Source organism: Barbatula barbatula (genome assembly GCF_947034865.1).
Source record: "Barbatula barbatula genome assembly, chromosome: 10".
Taxonomy (NCBI): Eukaryota; Metazoa; Chordata; class Actinopteri; order Cypriniformes; family Nemacheilidae; genus Barbatula; species Barbatula barbatula.
Window position 1 is genome coordinate 18,266,862 of NC_136773.1, and position 17,610 is coordinate 18,284,471.

General features: G+C 38.6%; 1 protein-coding gene across 2 annotated transcripts in view; it reads left to right on the forward strand.

Moving 5' to 3' along the window:
- Positions 1–17,610, forward strand: part of zfpm1 (zinc finger protein, FOG family member 1) — a 59,933-nt gene that overhangs the window by 22,343 nt on the left and 19,980 nt on the right. For both annotated transcript variants that reach the window (XM_079465246.1, XM_079465245.1), the window contains exons 2-3: positions 4,354–4,497; positions 8,199–8,327. In XM_079465246.1, the coding sequence (XP_079321372.1) occupies positions 4,354–4,497; positions 8,199–8,327 (273 nt within the window). The remainder of the gene's footprint in view (positions 1–4,353; positions 4,498–8,198; positions 8,328–17,610) is intronic.

A 17,610-nucleotide genomic window follows, 5' to 3' on the forward strand; every position in this document is an offset into this window, starting at 1 on the left:
TACGAGTGAATCCATCTCTCTGTTTTTATTCATTCTTTGGTTCTTATTCAACCCTATCGCCTTTCCTTGACCATTATCAGCCAGACAGCTCCTGCTCATTAAGGAGTTAATTTTCTCCTTTCTATCTCTGATTAGTATAGCGAACCTAAAGCACTGTGAATTCTTAAAATTTTCCCTCCCCTCTTATCAAAAAGAGAAAAAGGGGAATGGGAGATATTTAATCGTTTAAGTAGTCTTCTCGGGGAACTGCTGCCGCGGTTCTATTTTTTTCCCAGCAATGTAAAGAAATTGTGCCGGAGCCGCCCAGCTCAGTAATTCAGTTTTTAAAGCACGGAGGAAAAAAAAAACGACTTGATGAAATTCCACTATCAGCTCCGAACCAATATGCAAAATATCTCGCTGGAAATCAAATAGCTATTATGTTTTCATTTCCACGTCGGCGTATTTGCTTAATGAAGAGGAGACAGATCAGACCGGTAGAGAGTCTGCAGGAGACGATAACCGGGAACGGCTCGCAGCTATCCGCACAGAGTGACGCTCCCAGTCAGAAGGAGAGAGAGAGAGATGGAGAGTGAAAGAAAGCAGAGAGTAATAGGAAAGTAGCTTGTGTGGTGAAAAGCTACAGACAGTGAGGTGATGAAGAGAGGAAAAGCTAACGCGGTGAGGGAGGATAGAGAAAGAGAAAGATAAGAAGAGTCTTTAAAATGTGCCTCTTTGCAGTGTCCTGGGCTCCGACTGTTTGATGTTTGACAACCTGCTGACAAATCCACGGCGAAGATCAGTCAGGCCCGTTTGAAGTGCTCTGATGCCCAGCACACATTAATATCATCGCCGCATATTATCGCCTTACAATAATCAGTCATTATCATAAGTATTATAATCACTCACTCGTGTGATTTGACTGATGGAAATGAGAACGGTATCTTCCTGCTCTGTTTACTCTTTTTATTTCATTATTAACGGGCGGCGTTGAGTTTAACTATATTACTTGTTCCGTGATCAGCCACTGTCTTGGTAGTTTTTATGTCATTATTTTTCTTCATTTTTTTTGCTTATAGTTCTTACTCTTTTTATTCATGGCGCAGCAAACATGAAGGCATTGGTTATATATTGTGCCCCTCCAAAAAATTAATGGAAAATTTTTAATTGTCATCATTTATTCACTTTCATGTCGTTCAAAACCTGTAAATGATTCTTCTAGGGAGCACAAAAGAAGATATTTTGAGAAATATCTCAGTGGTTTTGTGTCCATACAGTGTAAGTCAATGGGGGCCAAGGTCGTTTAGTTACCAACGTTGTTCCAAATATCTTCTTTTGTCTATCCCTTTCGAGTGAGTTTATTGAATGCTTTCTTATAACTTAGAGACTCCTCAACCGAGGTGGTCCTTTTGAAAAGAAGGATTACAAAATACCGAACATCTTCCTCACAATAATTCAGTCTCCAAGAGCATGTTTCTAATTCTGAATGGTGTTTTATATATTCCCCGGTCACTTCAGTTGAACACAAGCCATTCACTTTCTCATTTCAAACCTGCTGTGTTGGCAGAAACACATCTTGGCAAATCCAGTGAACGTCCACTCCTGTACGGCAGTTTGTCCGCAGTGGTCCTGCCGCCCTGCCAACACCGCACTGTTAGATTGAATCTCGCGAGCCCGAGGCTCCCGGCTTATCTACGGCTCCAGCAACTCTGGTGACACGAGTCCCGTCCAGCCAGGCCTCCGTCTCATCACTCGACTGGCTCATCAATCATTTCGGCAAATTTTCAGCTAGTAGATCAATACCTCCATTTACCTGCAGAGCTGTTTATAAACTGATCAATCTGCTATTTCAGATCAGTACTGAGATCAGGTTAGAATAAAACATTTCAAGGAGCAGTTCAATTCTGTCATCATCTGCTGTCATTTCAAACCTGTATGACGTTCTTCCGGAGAACACAAATGAAGAATGTTGTCAACAGCCCCCGTTCACTGGTTACAGCCCCCGCATTGGTTACAGTAGAAGTGGGGTGCTGTGCTGTGCTGTTCTGTTACCAACATTTTCCAAAATATATAGGAAGAAAGTCATACAGGTTTGAAACGATGGCAGTATTTTCATTTCGAAGGTGAACTGCTCCTTTAATACCCAAGTGCTTTCACAGCAGTACCCTGTCTCCGGTCTTACCCTGGGATCCAGCTAATTAATATTACTAAAAGTGTTTTAATGCCCTTGGCTCTGATCGACGTGTGTAGCCGCTTGTGCATGAAGTTATAAGCCAGGTATCACAGAACACACACACGTAGTTTTCAACCAAGGGCTTATTGTTCTCCTCGAATTATCTTTCTTCACAAATCCCTGATTTCTTGATACAAGTGGTCTTTTTTCCTGATGTATTTGGGCTGTTTGGTAATGTGGTGATTAACGTGAGGGTGAGAGAGTTGGTTTGTTTAATCAGGACTCGGGTTTGATGTGTTGTCTCTTAGTTTAATCACTGTCGCTAAGCACATGGGTTTGATGTGGACGAGTCCAGTTAATAAAGCCCTATCTCATCCGCCTTCATCAGTTTTCTCACTTTGTTCTGCCTGTTCGAGTACCAGTTAGTACTTCTGTTGCTTTTTCCTTCAGTTCGTCTTGTTCGCTTTTTAATGCTAGAGCATATCCGAACGATAGAAGGAGTATAGTCTTTTACAGGTGAAAAATAGTTGGGTTAATGTGTTTTTGTTTATTGTTGTACTACTGCTGCGGTTTTATTCTTCACAAGTATAAAGTTACTACATACTGTACGCAGGAAACCAATGCCTTCATTTTAACGTTTTAAAGGTGTAGTTTTGCACTTTTCCCTACAGTCTTTCTTTGAAACACTTCATATAAGATCATGAGCGAAAGAGATGGAGAGGGGCCTGAAACTTTTCCGCACCATTTGATGTCTGTAAGCAGTGATGCGGCGATTCGTTCATTTAACCAGAACAGTAATAGGAAAGAAAATCATAATTCAAACTTTCACATTTATACATGAAATGTAATTGGAATTTTAAACAGAGAAGTCCCTTTGTACAATTATGATTAAAGGAAAATTAATTGTATGAAAATGTCGCCACAGATACGGAAAATGAGATCTAGCAAGACCCGGTCCACATTTAGAAAAAATGGCGTACGGGATCGATCTTTTTGCTTTCCTCTCTCACGTCCTTTATTACTAAGGTCCAAATCTAAGTGTGTTCATTTTATCTAAAATTACAGTGAACCATGCAGGCGTGGAAGTCGAAATTAGCCTAAAGATGTTTCATTTACAAAGACAGAAACACTTTGTCAGGGAGCGATTGTTTCCAAGCATTATCTCCGCCTCGTTTTAATTGCTTTGGAAGTGAAATTAACTGAATTAGAAAAATTGCCTTTGCCTTTTTCTACAAGGCTTTTTATTCACGGGTATTGTTGTGTGCTTTGTATAGATTATAGGCCCCTTTGTTCTAGGAAGTGTAAATATATACGCCTCCAGTCACGGCTTTAGTCTGAACAATCCCCTCTCCACTCATCACAACTTAATGAAAATTAATATACAAAAAAACTGTCAAAATCCAATTTTCCAACCCCTGGTAATTTGCTTTAGATGCGAACGCATAATGAAAGGATCCCCATGTTGAAAAAGCACATCGAGAATGCGTGAATTTACACGACTCTCTCCTAGACGCAATGTGTCGTTTTCCTCGACCTAAACCTCATTAGAATAACAATAACCGTGACAAGGTCTGAATTAACATGCAGACCACTGTGGTGTCCACTACCGCCAGCCCTTATCTATCATACATTGCATTTTAATGTTAAACAATGGACCGGGTTCTTATAGGGCCTTTTATGAAAAGATTGTAACATTCGTTTAGTGACAATTAAAAAATACTTAAACATTATAATGATCATTGGTTAATGCAGCATTAAAAAGTTGTATTATGAATAGCAGTGTAAGTTTTATGTTAAGATATAGGCTATGCATTGTTTAAATAGTTAAAAATATTTGTAGGCATTTTAAAATGGGTTTATTTAGATCAACTAGGTTTAAAAAAAATGAATGGAACCTTTTAAAAGTGTGAACCTTGTTGAGGGAATAAGAGGTTTGAAATGAATCTGTATTTTCTGTTTTTTTCTGTAATCTAATTTTTATTTACAGAACAGCCTACTTCCTTTAAGACATTACCAGGGGGTATTTACATAGCCTAATCCCACATATTGGACGGGTGTTTTAGCATGATATGTAAACTTTGATGGCATGATAACTGGCTCTGATGTTGAATATTTCTACATTACACTCTACACCTGTCCTCAGCCCTGTTTAGATTTACATGTTTCATTTTTATGACCTCTCTCTCTCTCTCTTTCTGTAGGCTCGCTTGGAGATCTTAATGGAAGTGAAGATCCATCTGATGATGTTAGCATATCGGGAGAGGATGGCGGAGCCTCGGACCAGGAGGATTCTGCAGAGTGCGATGGTTCAAGTCCCAACTCATTCCCACCTCTTTATAATGAAGGTGAAAAGAAACATAGTAAAGCATGGCTGTCATTTTATAAAGTATCAGAAGCTGCCTTGAGTGTATTTGCAGTCTGACATGACCTGTATTGTTTTCTGATGAAACAGTTTTCACACTGATGTGTGTTGATAATAGATGAGTCTCACACATCCTGCGCACATCTAACTATCTGGCTTCCGTAGAATTAAAGGCTTCTTTTTTGCCGTATGACTTGAGTGAAATAACTGTTCTTTCAGGGAAATGAAACAATCAGTTGATCAAAAAGCTTTGTTTCTTCTGAATATACCCCACAAAACTCAAGATTAGATTGTTTTAATACCTGCTTTAGTGTCTTGGATTGTTATACCCTATATTTAATTTTTAAAAGAGAAAAAAACATTTCATTTAATTTGGCCTGTCCTTTAATTCCTGATTAATTGCATCTAGAAAAAAGTTTGTCTTTACAAAATATATGTCTATGTACTGTGCATATGAATTTTGTATTTATAAACAAATAAACATACACACACATGTGTACATATTTTAGGAAATATTTACATGTATTTATTTTATCTATATTGACCAATCATTTAAATGATATATAAATCTTTATTCAATTTTATATTTTTCTTAAACAAATACATTTACAGTATATGCGTTTTTTCATTAATATAAAATTAATATGCACAGTACACAGACATATATTACAATTAGTTGTTTTAGCATATTATGTAAACACAAACTTTTATTCTGGATGTGATTAATGGCATGAATCTTTTGACAGCTCTATTTTTAAATTGTCTATTAAAAGTAATACAAGATGCAAAGTCTTATGTTCTCTTTAAGATTACATAATACTGGATATACAGTGATGTCCACACGTCTTAGACCGATTGTCAAGATTAGCATTTTTTCAACAAAAAAATTATTATAAATTCTATTATAACAATAACAAGTTGAATTATACTTTACATTTATTCATTTAGCAGATGCTTTCCAAAGCATCATAAGTATGGAGAACAAACATATGGAGTCAAATGGCATTGCCTAGAAGTGTCATGTTATCCCAGAAAGATTTCGAGACAAAGCATTGCTAATAGAAACAAGAACATTAAGTTAATTTGACGTGTTCTTTTATGTTTACATTTCCTGGTAAAAAAAGTCTGTTACACTTTTGGCTGCATATAGTATATTTATAGGCTGTATTTAGTAAATGTACTTCCCTTTGTATATTTTTTCAACCATAAGTTGTTTAAGTCACCTTTTATCTGTAAAATTCTTGTTGTTGTGAAATTTGTGACTGAAGAGATAAAAACTGGTGTGTTGGCTGGTTTTGATAAACTCATGGAAATTCTGTCAGGTGCTAATCTGATATCTGAAGGACTAGAGGTTGTCCTGTATTGCTTATTTGTGTGCTTTTATACACGTATGTGAGCATGTGGCGTTCACATGAGTCGCATTTAAGATTTCGAGAAAGAATAGGATTTTATTGCTGTTAATTCCTTGAATTTCTTGTGTAAAAAGGGTTCATGTTTTAAGCTTTTTCTTTCCCTCTATCAATCCTCCCTCCCGCCCCCTGGTCTCCAGTTTTGCCCGGTGCTGCTATTATCAGCCTCTGTAAATCAGCCATGTTTGACGAACCTGCTCTTTCAACCTGCGATCAATACAAGGTCTTTATCAGGCCAGCACTGGCTAATAAAGGCAAGCTCCCTTATCAACCATCTGGGAGAGAAAGACATAGGCGATAACCAGCTGATAACTGCTTCAGAAAAACACTCAACCAGTCACAGGACACACAGTTCCGATAACCACCTGTAAAATATCAACGTAAAATACTTCTTTTAATAATCATTAATGGCAAATAGGGCGCTGGTTCGCTCTGACAGAGCGGCGTTTGCTAACTGTGAGATCTTCAGCTGGCTTAACAAAATATCTGATGGTCAGCCCCTGCATCGTAAGTCCTTGTTCATATCAGCAAAGAAGCTGATAAACCTTAAACAAAGATGTTCCTGTACACCTTTTGTTATCTCATACGTTGGCAGTGCTGGTCAGGAGGGTCTGATCATAGGTCTGATCCGGATTTACGTTTCTTTTTTTAGTTAACTAATAATTGAGATATTTAAGTTTAAGTAATCCTGAAGGTGTTGTGAAGTCAGAACTTCAGAGGATCCATCAAAGAAGCACAAGCACAGATGATGCGTTCTAGTATCGTGTACCTTACAGGAAAATAAGTTGACCCACTATTTTTTATGAGAAACCAGAATAGAGAGGTAAACTTAAAGAAAATGAGGCCAGACCGGAAGAATGCTGCAGATTGGGTGACTTTTCCCTCCAGGTGTGACAAGGGAAGTTGCAGTTATCAGATGAAAGCATCAATGTTGTTTTGAGAAATGGGAATATGTGTAAATGTGTGTGTTAGTGTAAGTTTGCATGCCCTGGTAGAGTAAGGAGACTGCCAGGGAGCCAAGCTGGTGGCAGAAACCCGCACCCCTCCCATCTCGATACCTGCTGTCACTGCTCAGATTCTATGGGAGATTATATTGATAATATTAAATGCAATAACTGTGGCTCCAGCATCTCACCCGACGCCATGCGCTGCGGGATAAAATCAATGTGCCATTCATTGTGATTTATAGCTGAAAATAATAGGGCTTCTTGGTCAGGGAGGGGCGGCACGTCATGGGACGGCATGCACCGGGACAGTGTCAGAGTCTGTGTGAACATAGATGACGGTTTGGCCCGGGCGGAATCAGGGCCTGACGTTTTTGATTTATTTGACGGTGAAGATCTAATCTCCAAACTGATAGATTAATAACAGCAGGTCACGCGGATGAACGTTTATGGCCGGTATTGATCTCCAGCTATCGCTGTTTTATCGCCACGGGAATGCAAGGGTAAACATGCCCTTTGTGCACCAGAGATGAGCTGTAATCGAGGTGGGGTGATGGGAAGGGGAGAAGGGGAAAAGTGTGGGAGTCAGAAGGACGAGATCTATAGAGCGTGTCATTTTACTCGTATACTTGCTACAGCGTCACTCAACCAAACGAGGGAGAGAGGGAAAGATACTGCTATCATCAAGGTGATCGCTTTGATCAAAGAGAATTACTAATCATTGGCATCAATGCCTGGGAGATCTGTACTCTCTTTCACACTGATGAAAAAGATCGGCCTTTGTAAGAGGAAGACGCTTACCGTCTGTTACCAGGGGTTTTTTGTTTCCAATTCTCACATGGTAAATTAAAAGGGATCGGACGTATGCTAAGATGTTGTCGTATGTGTCTGATAACTTCTTTTGATCGTCAGAGCGGGACCACCGACCGCACACATACCACCTGAATATTAGTAATAAATATATTAGAAAGACTGAATTGTAAATAATGAAAGTTGATATCTAGGCCAAAACAGTTGTTAAGGGGCAAATGAGAGTCAAGATTGGGTTTGGCAAATGAATAAAATGTGTTTACTGTTAACTGAATAAGGAACTGAATGTATTTTGTATATCTAAGGATCTCAACCTCTTTGACTTATATATATATATTACACACGCACGCACACACATATATACATATACATACATTGAATATGTATTATTTATATACACAACCATGTACTCACAAACAAGTTTTTCTTTCTTCTGAGAATTTGCAAAACATGATTCTTAAAAATGTACAATGTTTAAATTTTGACTCCCGTTTTCTAATTGTTTCTCTGGCCATCCACAGAGCCGAGAACGCACGAGTCGCTGGCGGCACCGGATGAGTGTGAAGAGGATGAGAAAGGACTCCTTCACTGCTCTGAAGAAGAGGAGGAAGAGACAGAGGGAGAAGCCGAACCTCACTGGAACGGCCCAGGTCAGACTGTCTATCTGTTTCTCTTTCAGGAGTGTTTAACTAATGCATGAGTCACTGGCTCCTCAGGAAGGGCCAGTCCCAGTCGTGCCGTCAGCTGCCTGCCATAAAACAATATGGGCCACGACTTAATCATTTCTGTTTTGAATGTGATGTCTGATGATGTTTTTTAGAGAGAGAGAGAGAGAGAGAGAGAGAGACCTTAAATTCTAAAGAAAGTTTGATTCTACTTGAATGAGGAATGTAGGAATGAGGAACTGAAGGAACTGCCCCCCATTTGTAAATACCATCGTGGCATGACCAAAACAGCAAAAGTTTTGCTGTGACATCACACCCGCGGCACATCTCTGACATGCAGAGTTCAGATAAAACGTGATCTGATAATTCCTTGTTATTCACAGTGCCTGAATTGAGGGTCAAATAACAATGTCATTGTGTCAATGTGTGATGTTTTTTTCCCAGACAATTGTTCAACAGAATTATTTAAAGTGTTTTATTTGAGAAATTGTTGTGACTGAGCTGCGGGCAAAAATTAGATATCCGGATGAAAATGAAAGCCATTTTACTATTGATCACTTCATTTCTCTATTTGTGGTACAAAGCAGTGGAACAGAACTTCTTCTATGTTAGTGCTGCCGTTTCTTAAATGCGGGAATAACATGTTTCCGCTGGCCCCTGTTATTGCCCAGTGGCCAATGAGTAGGCTTGTATCATCAAGCAGTGATTCTTGACTGATATCGGTTCAGAAATGTAACTAAATGAACATGATAGTAAGCATGAGACTAAGATGCTATTTGTGTTGTTTTCTTGCCCTCAAAGCGGCTGTATAAATTCTTAAGATATCGTAAGGCTCTCGTTGACAGAAAGATCCCATTTTACTAACTGCCGTTCCGTAAACAACAAATTAGGAATCCTTAATATCTGTCTGGATAACGCAATATGCATTTTTCTATCTTTTTTCTAATCTTTTTCTCTCAGGACCACACGCCTCAGCAGCACAGTTTAGCGATAGTGAGGATCTAGTAGAGTATGACATGATTCAATATGCAAGGCCTTTTCTTTATCTCGTATATTTAGAAATCGCCTAAATATGTGCGTGTTTCTCCCGCGAGCGAGTGTGTGCGCGGGTGTTTTAATTTTTCACGTCAAGGATGTGTTTATTATCGTCTTGTTCCAGCCTGTCCTTTTAACAGTAATTGGAGTGATATTAATTGCCGTGCGGTTGCCGCTTGATGACAGCGCTGGCGATGTGAGTGCGATAGGCTTTTCCCCCCAACAAACTAACTGCCAGGAGAATGAGGAAGAGGGGGAGTGAAAGAGAGAAAGAAAGACGGGGGGGCAGGGGAGAGATAGGCCTTCTATCAGTACTGTAGCAGGCGCTGCCTTTATCAGGAGCACGATTGGCAAAAGGGAAACTTTGACCGGTCTGAATTTTTCCCTTATCATCATGACCCCCCACATCCCACCATCACCGGTCTCTCCATCTCAACCCGCACCCCCACCGCATGCAGACAAGCACTTTTTCCCTGCTTCTGTTCTTTTGTCACCTCAGCTTTAGAAATAAAGTTGTGCATGTGTTCGTTTGCGGACTGTCTGCCTTTTTTCCCATGAGCCTCTGGGAAAGGAACGTTTGCTTGTATGGAAAAAACATTTTATCAGGCACTGTTTGCATTCCCCTCATTTTGTACTGAGGCATTTGAGTTCTGGTATTAGGGACCAGACTGACTTCATTCAGAGCAGATTGGACCCTATCTGATGATGTCACAGCCTGTTTTACCCTGATACTTACTTGAAGGCTTCGGGTGATGAAATGAAACTCTAATAGCAGCCTAAATCTCTTTCTTTCTACTCTTTCTTTCTTCTTATTAGCATTGTGCAATTTTGTCAGTCTGAGCATGACTTTTCCTCCGTTTTTGTTTGTCCTCTATCTTATTTTGTTGGTTTGATGTTGCCCGACTGCGATTGTTGTTCTCAACTGACAATTTCCCATCCGTTCTCATTCTTATCAGTTTTATGAAGCTTTATTGTACATGCATACACAAACACATTGATAAAGAGATAGAACACAAGCCATAAATAAACAAATATATATATATATATTCCTTATCAGTTGACGGTAAAACTCACATCTTAAAGAAGCATTCAGTGTAGAGTGACGAATACAATTTACTCTGCATTTTTATGTAAAGGACAAAAAATTCAACGCTTACATTTAATGTAAAATTTAAAGCTATAAAACAAAAAAAGCTTTAAAAGAATCTCTATATCATCAAAGGATAGTGAGTGAATATCCTAAGTTGACAACTAAGACTGCTTCATTTGCACAGGTGGTCTATGCATCTTATAAAGAGTGCTAGCATTGTTGTGAAATACTTGAAATACTTAATTGAAATACAGTATCTTGTTGTTTGTTAATTGCTGTTGTATCTTTATAGAATATTTTTCAGGGTGGGGCTCTGTTGAATAAATTGATAGGCAGAAGTGTCAGGAATGGGTTGATATGGCAGAGCAGCTTTTTAATCTATAACGTGTCCCGCTGCATGATATGCAAAATAAATTATGAAGAAAAAAAATTATCTTCGAAATGACCTTGCTGGCTGGAGGGTTTGATATTTTCCTCTCTGCTTAAAATTCTTGATATGCAAATGGCCGTCACAGTAATCCCTTCTAGCTGGCAGACCGTTGCTCCTTCTTTTCCTCCCTCTCTTTCTCTCTCTCTCTCTCTCTCTCTCTCTTCCCTTTTAGAGTTCTTCTGGACGGATATAGACCCTAACTAAACCAACGCTGCATATAACATTCCCGCTTGGCCAGCATTCCTTATCCACACAGTAATTCAAATAAAGCATTATAATGGCATCGATGAAAATGATTATTATTATTTACCGGGTGTGCTGGGATTTTATCATATTTAATTATAAGGAATCGGAGGGAGCAGCCTGTGCATATTATCAGTGGCATTTAAATGCTGATAAATTATTTGCGGGTGCGAGAGCTGGCATTGATGAGAGGCCTGCAGGGTTGCTGATAGGTGCGAAGGTGTTGGTCAGGCTTTTACAGCGTCAGCAGAGAAGCATGAACATCTGCATAGACCTCCTGAAGAGTCCCGAGAGCTGGAAAATTAAAAACATATCAGCACAGCTCAGAAAGAGAGAGAGAGAGAGAGAGAGTTGCCACAAATGTATGAGCGAAATGAAATCTAAATAGAAATGTGTTTGTGTTTGTGTATGTCAGCCCAATGTCATGTTTTTTTTTACTAAAAGTGCATACAGTTTAAAAAAATATAAGGTTAATAAATTAACTTTTTATGTTAATGTGTGTACTTTTGCATACATTGTAATATTTTTTTGACAATTCGCTTATTGCTCCCCGAACTCTTTGTAAGTGGCTTTGGATAAAAGCGTCTGCTAAATGACTAAATGTAAATGTGCACATTTCGGAGACAGGTGCTTTTGAGGCGTAGAACCGGGAACTTTAATTCATTTGTGTTTGTTTTTTTGCATTTTAACAATATGTTTTATGCCATTTAAGGCATTTAAGGTGTGTGATTTTCTGAGCTAGAATGAAGAGAATATTTTCAGCACACATTTCCAGCCTTAAATCAAACAAACCTAGAGACCGAAAAAGTCTTCAGAACTGTTCAAACAGGCACGTTTCTTTGAATTTAATGATTGTGCCGCGTAGCGTGTGGTAGTCCTTGTTGAACATATTTATATTGTTCTCAGAGAGACAAAAGCGTCTGCAGTCTGTAGCTTTATCAGACGTCTCTACAACACCAGGAGTGAAATGCACTGACGAGTCATTCAATCTCATCCCTGGACCCATTGTTTAGCTTCTGAATGAGGAACCTCAGATCAGAGCGCTGCAGTGTATGGATATAATATCCAATTCTCCTCTGCGTTTCAAAAGATTTATTCACAAGTTTATTTTGATCTGCTCTCGCTCTATAAGGAAGGACATCAGTGCCATAGATGATCTATATCCGGCTGTACGGAGAGTTTCTTTCAGTTTTGTTCTCTTTTTCTTATTCAGTGTCATTTCCTTGTCGCATCACAGCTGTAATAATAATTCAGTGGAGATCTGCAGTCCTGTTAAATATTGTGGCGCACTAGAAGATCTGTCCTGACGAATTCAGCTCAAACTGAAAATGACAAGTAATCTTGACATGCTGTCAGTCTCATCAATTATGTGGTTAGTGGTTAAACGGTTTATTATTTGGGTTATGAGATACTGTGTGTGAACAGTTTAAAACACATACTTAAAGACCCCAGTACTTACAAGCAGGATTATGATAACAGTTATCTCTAGAGTTGGGGTCACACTGAATGTGAAACCATTTTAGTTTTAACCCAGATCTGTACATGGGTAGCTGACACATAAAGCTTACCATGTGTGCTATGGTGTCACAGCAAAAATGTAGAGAACAAACTGTTAATAATATTCATATTTTGAATATAAAATAGTATGAGAGAGATTCATCTTCATTGTTAGTTTGTTAGTTAGTAGAAGGTACTACAAAAGGTTTTTCACAGGGATGTCATAGAAGAAACATTTTCCATAAAGAATGTTTAACATCTGAAGAACCTTTCTGTTTTACAAAAGGTTCTTACTAGTGGAAAACAGTTCTGTTAGATTATAAAAAATTACAAAAAGATTTGTCCTTTTAAACGCAAATTCTTCTTTTGGGTTCTTCTATTGCATCGCTGTAGAAGAACCTTTCGTAGCACCTTGTTTTTAAGAATGCAGACTGTGCAAAACCAAGAAAGATGATTTTTGCTGTAACAGGTTAATGGAAAACAGTATAGCAGGTGTTGGGGGTGGAGAGCTACATGAAGAACTCTTGTAAAAGCTCCTGGCATTTTGCCAAGGTGCCAAACGTAATTTATTTTTTTGTCCTTTTTTCAAAGAATGTTTTGGCAGCGTCGATGGTTTTCAGTTATTCTGATTATCTTGCCGTCTTCTGCAATCTTTCATTATTTCTTCCTGAGATCCGGCTGCGGTTTCGCTGCACTGTGAAGGACTCGAGCGGAGCTGTTATCAGACGCTGAGCAGAGCGGGAGCCGCGGCAGACCGTTAACTTCCACTACAACTCGCTCGCTCATTTCCCCACTTTACCTCTTTATTCCATCACAGCATGTTCCCCAGTTTCCTGACCTGACATGTGGGAATCAACCTTTGTGTGTTCGTCGTCTCCATCCCGTTTCGTGCTTATTTAACATCTTAAAAAGAATCATGAAACTGAAATATAGCTCTGTTGTTTTTCCAAGAATCAGATTATCTGATGAACTATGACTCAGTTCAGTTGAGGTTCATATCGTAAATACCCAATAACAAATGTGTGTGAGTTTTTTTTCTTGGCATGTGTTCCACACACACCTGCACAATGCTGGAGCTGTATTTTGCTCAGTCTGTGGGGGACAGTCGTCCCACACTTGTGGCTAAACGGGTCGCAACGGTAACGATCATGAGAAACAGTTTACGTTTTAAAGGACTGAAGTGTGTGAACGAGTGAGCTGTTCCCTATGAGGCGTTTGGCTTCTGCATGCAGTGATGATTGACTTGAAGGAATGGCCATTTATCTGTAATTAAGAACATACTCTTCCCTTACTGTCTGTCATTCTCTTCCTCTGTTGATGATTGAGAGGAGCAGGGTTTAATCTAGAAGAACATTTCTCACTGCCGAGCTCTGCTGCTATCTCTTCAGCTGCTCCATGTGGCCCACGAACTGGCGTCTACAGACGGGACAACGCACGACGATTACAAGCCCTATCAGATGCCTGCGCAGTACTGACACTTCCTGTCTCTCTATAGCCACGTTTCGGTTTGTCTTTCCTCCTGCCCTCTATCTCCCCTCCGCCAGAAGATATTTCTTCTATTGTCCATACAATGAAATTTAAGTGTTAGGTTACCAACACTTCAAAATATATTCTTTTGTGTTCTGCAGAAGAACGAAAGTCATGTAGGTTTAAATGATGTAAATGATGAAATAATTGTCTTTTTTTGGTGTAAAAAAATGGCTACCAAACATTTTGACACATCACATCGGTTTTTGTGGATTAATAGTAAATAAATACGTTATAGTGAATCTAAATATCTCTGATCAGTTTGAGCAGGAAGCAGTATAAAATTATTTGAAAAATAAATAAATAAAACGCAACTTCTTCGTTTTGGTTTTGCTCAAAAAATATTCTAAATCGTAAACAAAATGTTTTTGATAAGACTTTAATCCCAGATTTTCACACACTTCTGAACCCCACAGTTTTTTACCACACAGTCACGTTTTCTTAGCGTTTAAATTCTCTCATCGCACTGTTTCAGCATAATTTCTTGCATATTCATTTCAAAATCTAAATCCTTATTCTGCTATCATCAAAATGTCCCTTTTTCCAGCCAGAAGGAGTTGCTAAAGTAGACATGAAATAATTATTGAATTAATTATCGAAGTCACATACCGTACAATTAATTTGATGGCTTTTCCCAGAGTCTTTTCCCCTGTCTATGCAGCGAGAATGTCAAGAAACATTTTCTAATTAATTTATGTGTGATTATCAGGACGAGTTTCTGGAAGGTCCTCACTTTCAATTTATGAAAGGGTAACGATGGTGGAAGACGGGGAAAAGCAGAAAACGCACACACATAAACTCAGGCCTGGAGTCATACGACAGATTATAGACCATCTATGTGGTCTTTTAATCATAAAACATCTAAATGTACAACACTGAGTCAGTTTTGACCCATCTTTGCATTTGTACCTTTTCCGTTGATATCACCAGTCGCCCCCCTGTTGGTTAGGGTTAATAGACACTTAGGAACATCTAAAGTGTTATTATCTAATGCCGTTCATTATCACATTATTTAACTATTTGCAAGTTTTCTTTTGACTTTCACTTAAAACCTTATTATAGTCTGCTTACTAAACAATTTTTATTTAACAAAAAAGTTTTCTCCACTGTGCCTTCTTTTTGTTTTTCAATAAAGTTTTTGGTCATATTGCTCTGTAATACCAGAAGTCATATGCTTTATTTGTCTCCCCATGGTTCATACAATTTATCATAGAGCTTGTAAAGGTTTTATTTGTTTCTCCAGTCGGATTCCTTCAAAACTACGACTTTGGAGCACTGTGGATTTGATCTTCTCTACCACTTTGCATATTTGCTGTTTGGCTCTCTGCCTTGTGTTGGTCAGATAAAAGTTCATAAGTACAGTTAAGAGAAATGAGCTGTAAATGTCAATGATAAAGTTCTGTTGAAGCTCATCTGATGCGAGTACCAACACAGGTGTCTTATCTGCACCCAACAAAAGAAGGGTAAAATGGAAATTACGGCGCACTGACTATGTGATGCATATCCCAGAAATTTGTATCTTCTCAACTGAACTCCTTGAGTGATGGGTGTTGGGGCGTGTTTAGCCACAGGGTGCATGTCTGACGATTGTTGCCCACAAACCAACGTTCGCCCCCATACGCTAACACACTTCTCGCACACATTTGTATGAGGATTTGTCATTCAGCAGAGGTTAAACCCCACCTATTAGCGTAGGGTCGTAGTGTGCCTCCGATAAAGATTTCCTGTTGTACCGTGTCAAAAAATCAATGGCCGCAGAGCGATCTGCTCTTTTGATATCAACAATAGTCTTTTTAAAAATCAATTAGTCCTGATAGAGAAGCCCAAAGAAACATGTTTTTTTAACCACTGAAGAACAGTCACTGGAGCCAGTTTTGCATCATATGTTTTGTTATTATATTGAATATTAAGAACCTGCATTAATGTGTTGATATTAAAGTTCACCTACAAATGAAAGTTATGTCAGGATTTAGTCGTCCTCTTGTCATTACAAACCTTTCTTCCGCAGAACACAAAAGAATATATTTTGAGGAAAGTTGGTAACTGAACAGCACAGGCCACCATTCACAATGCAAGTGAATGCGGGCCAGTCAACAACATTCTTCATAATTAATTTATTCCTTTTGTGTTCTGCAGAAGAAAGAAAGTTTCTTTGAAATGACAATAGGGTGATAAAATGAAATGAGAAAATATGAATGTAGGTGAACTTTGTGAATGCGTCTCAAGATTTTGAGTGTAATGGTTCTCTGAATTGGACAATATATTGCTCACAGTGAGTGTTTGGGTGTGTGTCGGTTCTCCCAGAGGAAAATGGTAAGAGCCACAGCCCATTAGCAAAAGCACTTTTCACTGGAAGCAACACATAATGAATTACTCTCACCTGGCAGTTTGCTAGTGGAGCTCATCTGTGTATAAAATATCTTCCAACACGACTCTCACGGACTGAAAGACATGACTGACAGACATGCTGTTTTCTTTCAAAACAACTTTCAGAAACAATCGTTCTGTCGACACATGCGTTGTGCCAGAAACCGCTTTACTTGTTTTCAAATTGAAGGTGAATCTTCTCTCAGTTGAAGCTTGTGATATCTGTAAGTACAACTGGTTGCAATACTCCCATGATGAAGTGATTTGTGTTGCCTTCAGGCTGTTTACCACACTGCTGCTGTTAGAGACATTGCTTTGTAGACTTATTTCTCTCAAGCATTCTTTGTTTCCTTCTTTCTTTCTTGATAGGCTGATTTTCTTCTTTTTCACAGCAAGGAAGTATAGTTTTACGTCTGTGGAGTCAGGCATATTGATAAGGCAATGAATGGACACTGCCAGTGTGGAGGGTTATTGATAAGAGCTGTGTGGACTAGTGGCTATCGATTAGAGTACCGTACATTTTTTGGGACCGCTCGCTCAGTGCTATCGATAAGACTGATAGTCTTATTGTAGTAGAGTTGCTATGGCCCAACACAAGAGGAACGTCAGAAGGGTTTTCTCTGTATTGTGTGGGAAAATGGTGGGGTTTTGAAGATAAGACCTTGTTGTGTTTAGAGTATGCGGTCTTTGGGTCGTTTGTAAGGACTGGGATTTTGATTTGTACAATAATTGGCTTAAAAATCATTTCGGTTTATGAAAAGGTACAATGTGTCTGACCACATTTGGTTGAATCTTAAGATGCACAATTTCAATGGAAAGAAATAAGAATTTATATCTGAGGCTTTTTTACTTTGTATTATCTATTATTTTTTATATTATATTTCATAATATATGCTATGTTAATGTATATATTATATTTTATATTATGTCTTCTTTAAATATATAAAAAACTGTTTACGTTGAGGTGTATTTCGTTTATTTTTATAATAGTATTTCCATAATGTAAAATAGTACTGTATCAAAATAATGGAAATGTTTTTTATGTCCGAATCATAACAATGACAATTATAAAAACACTA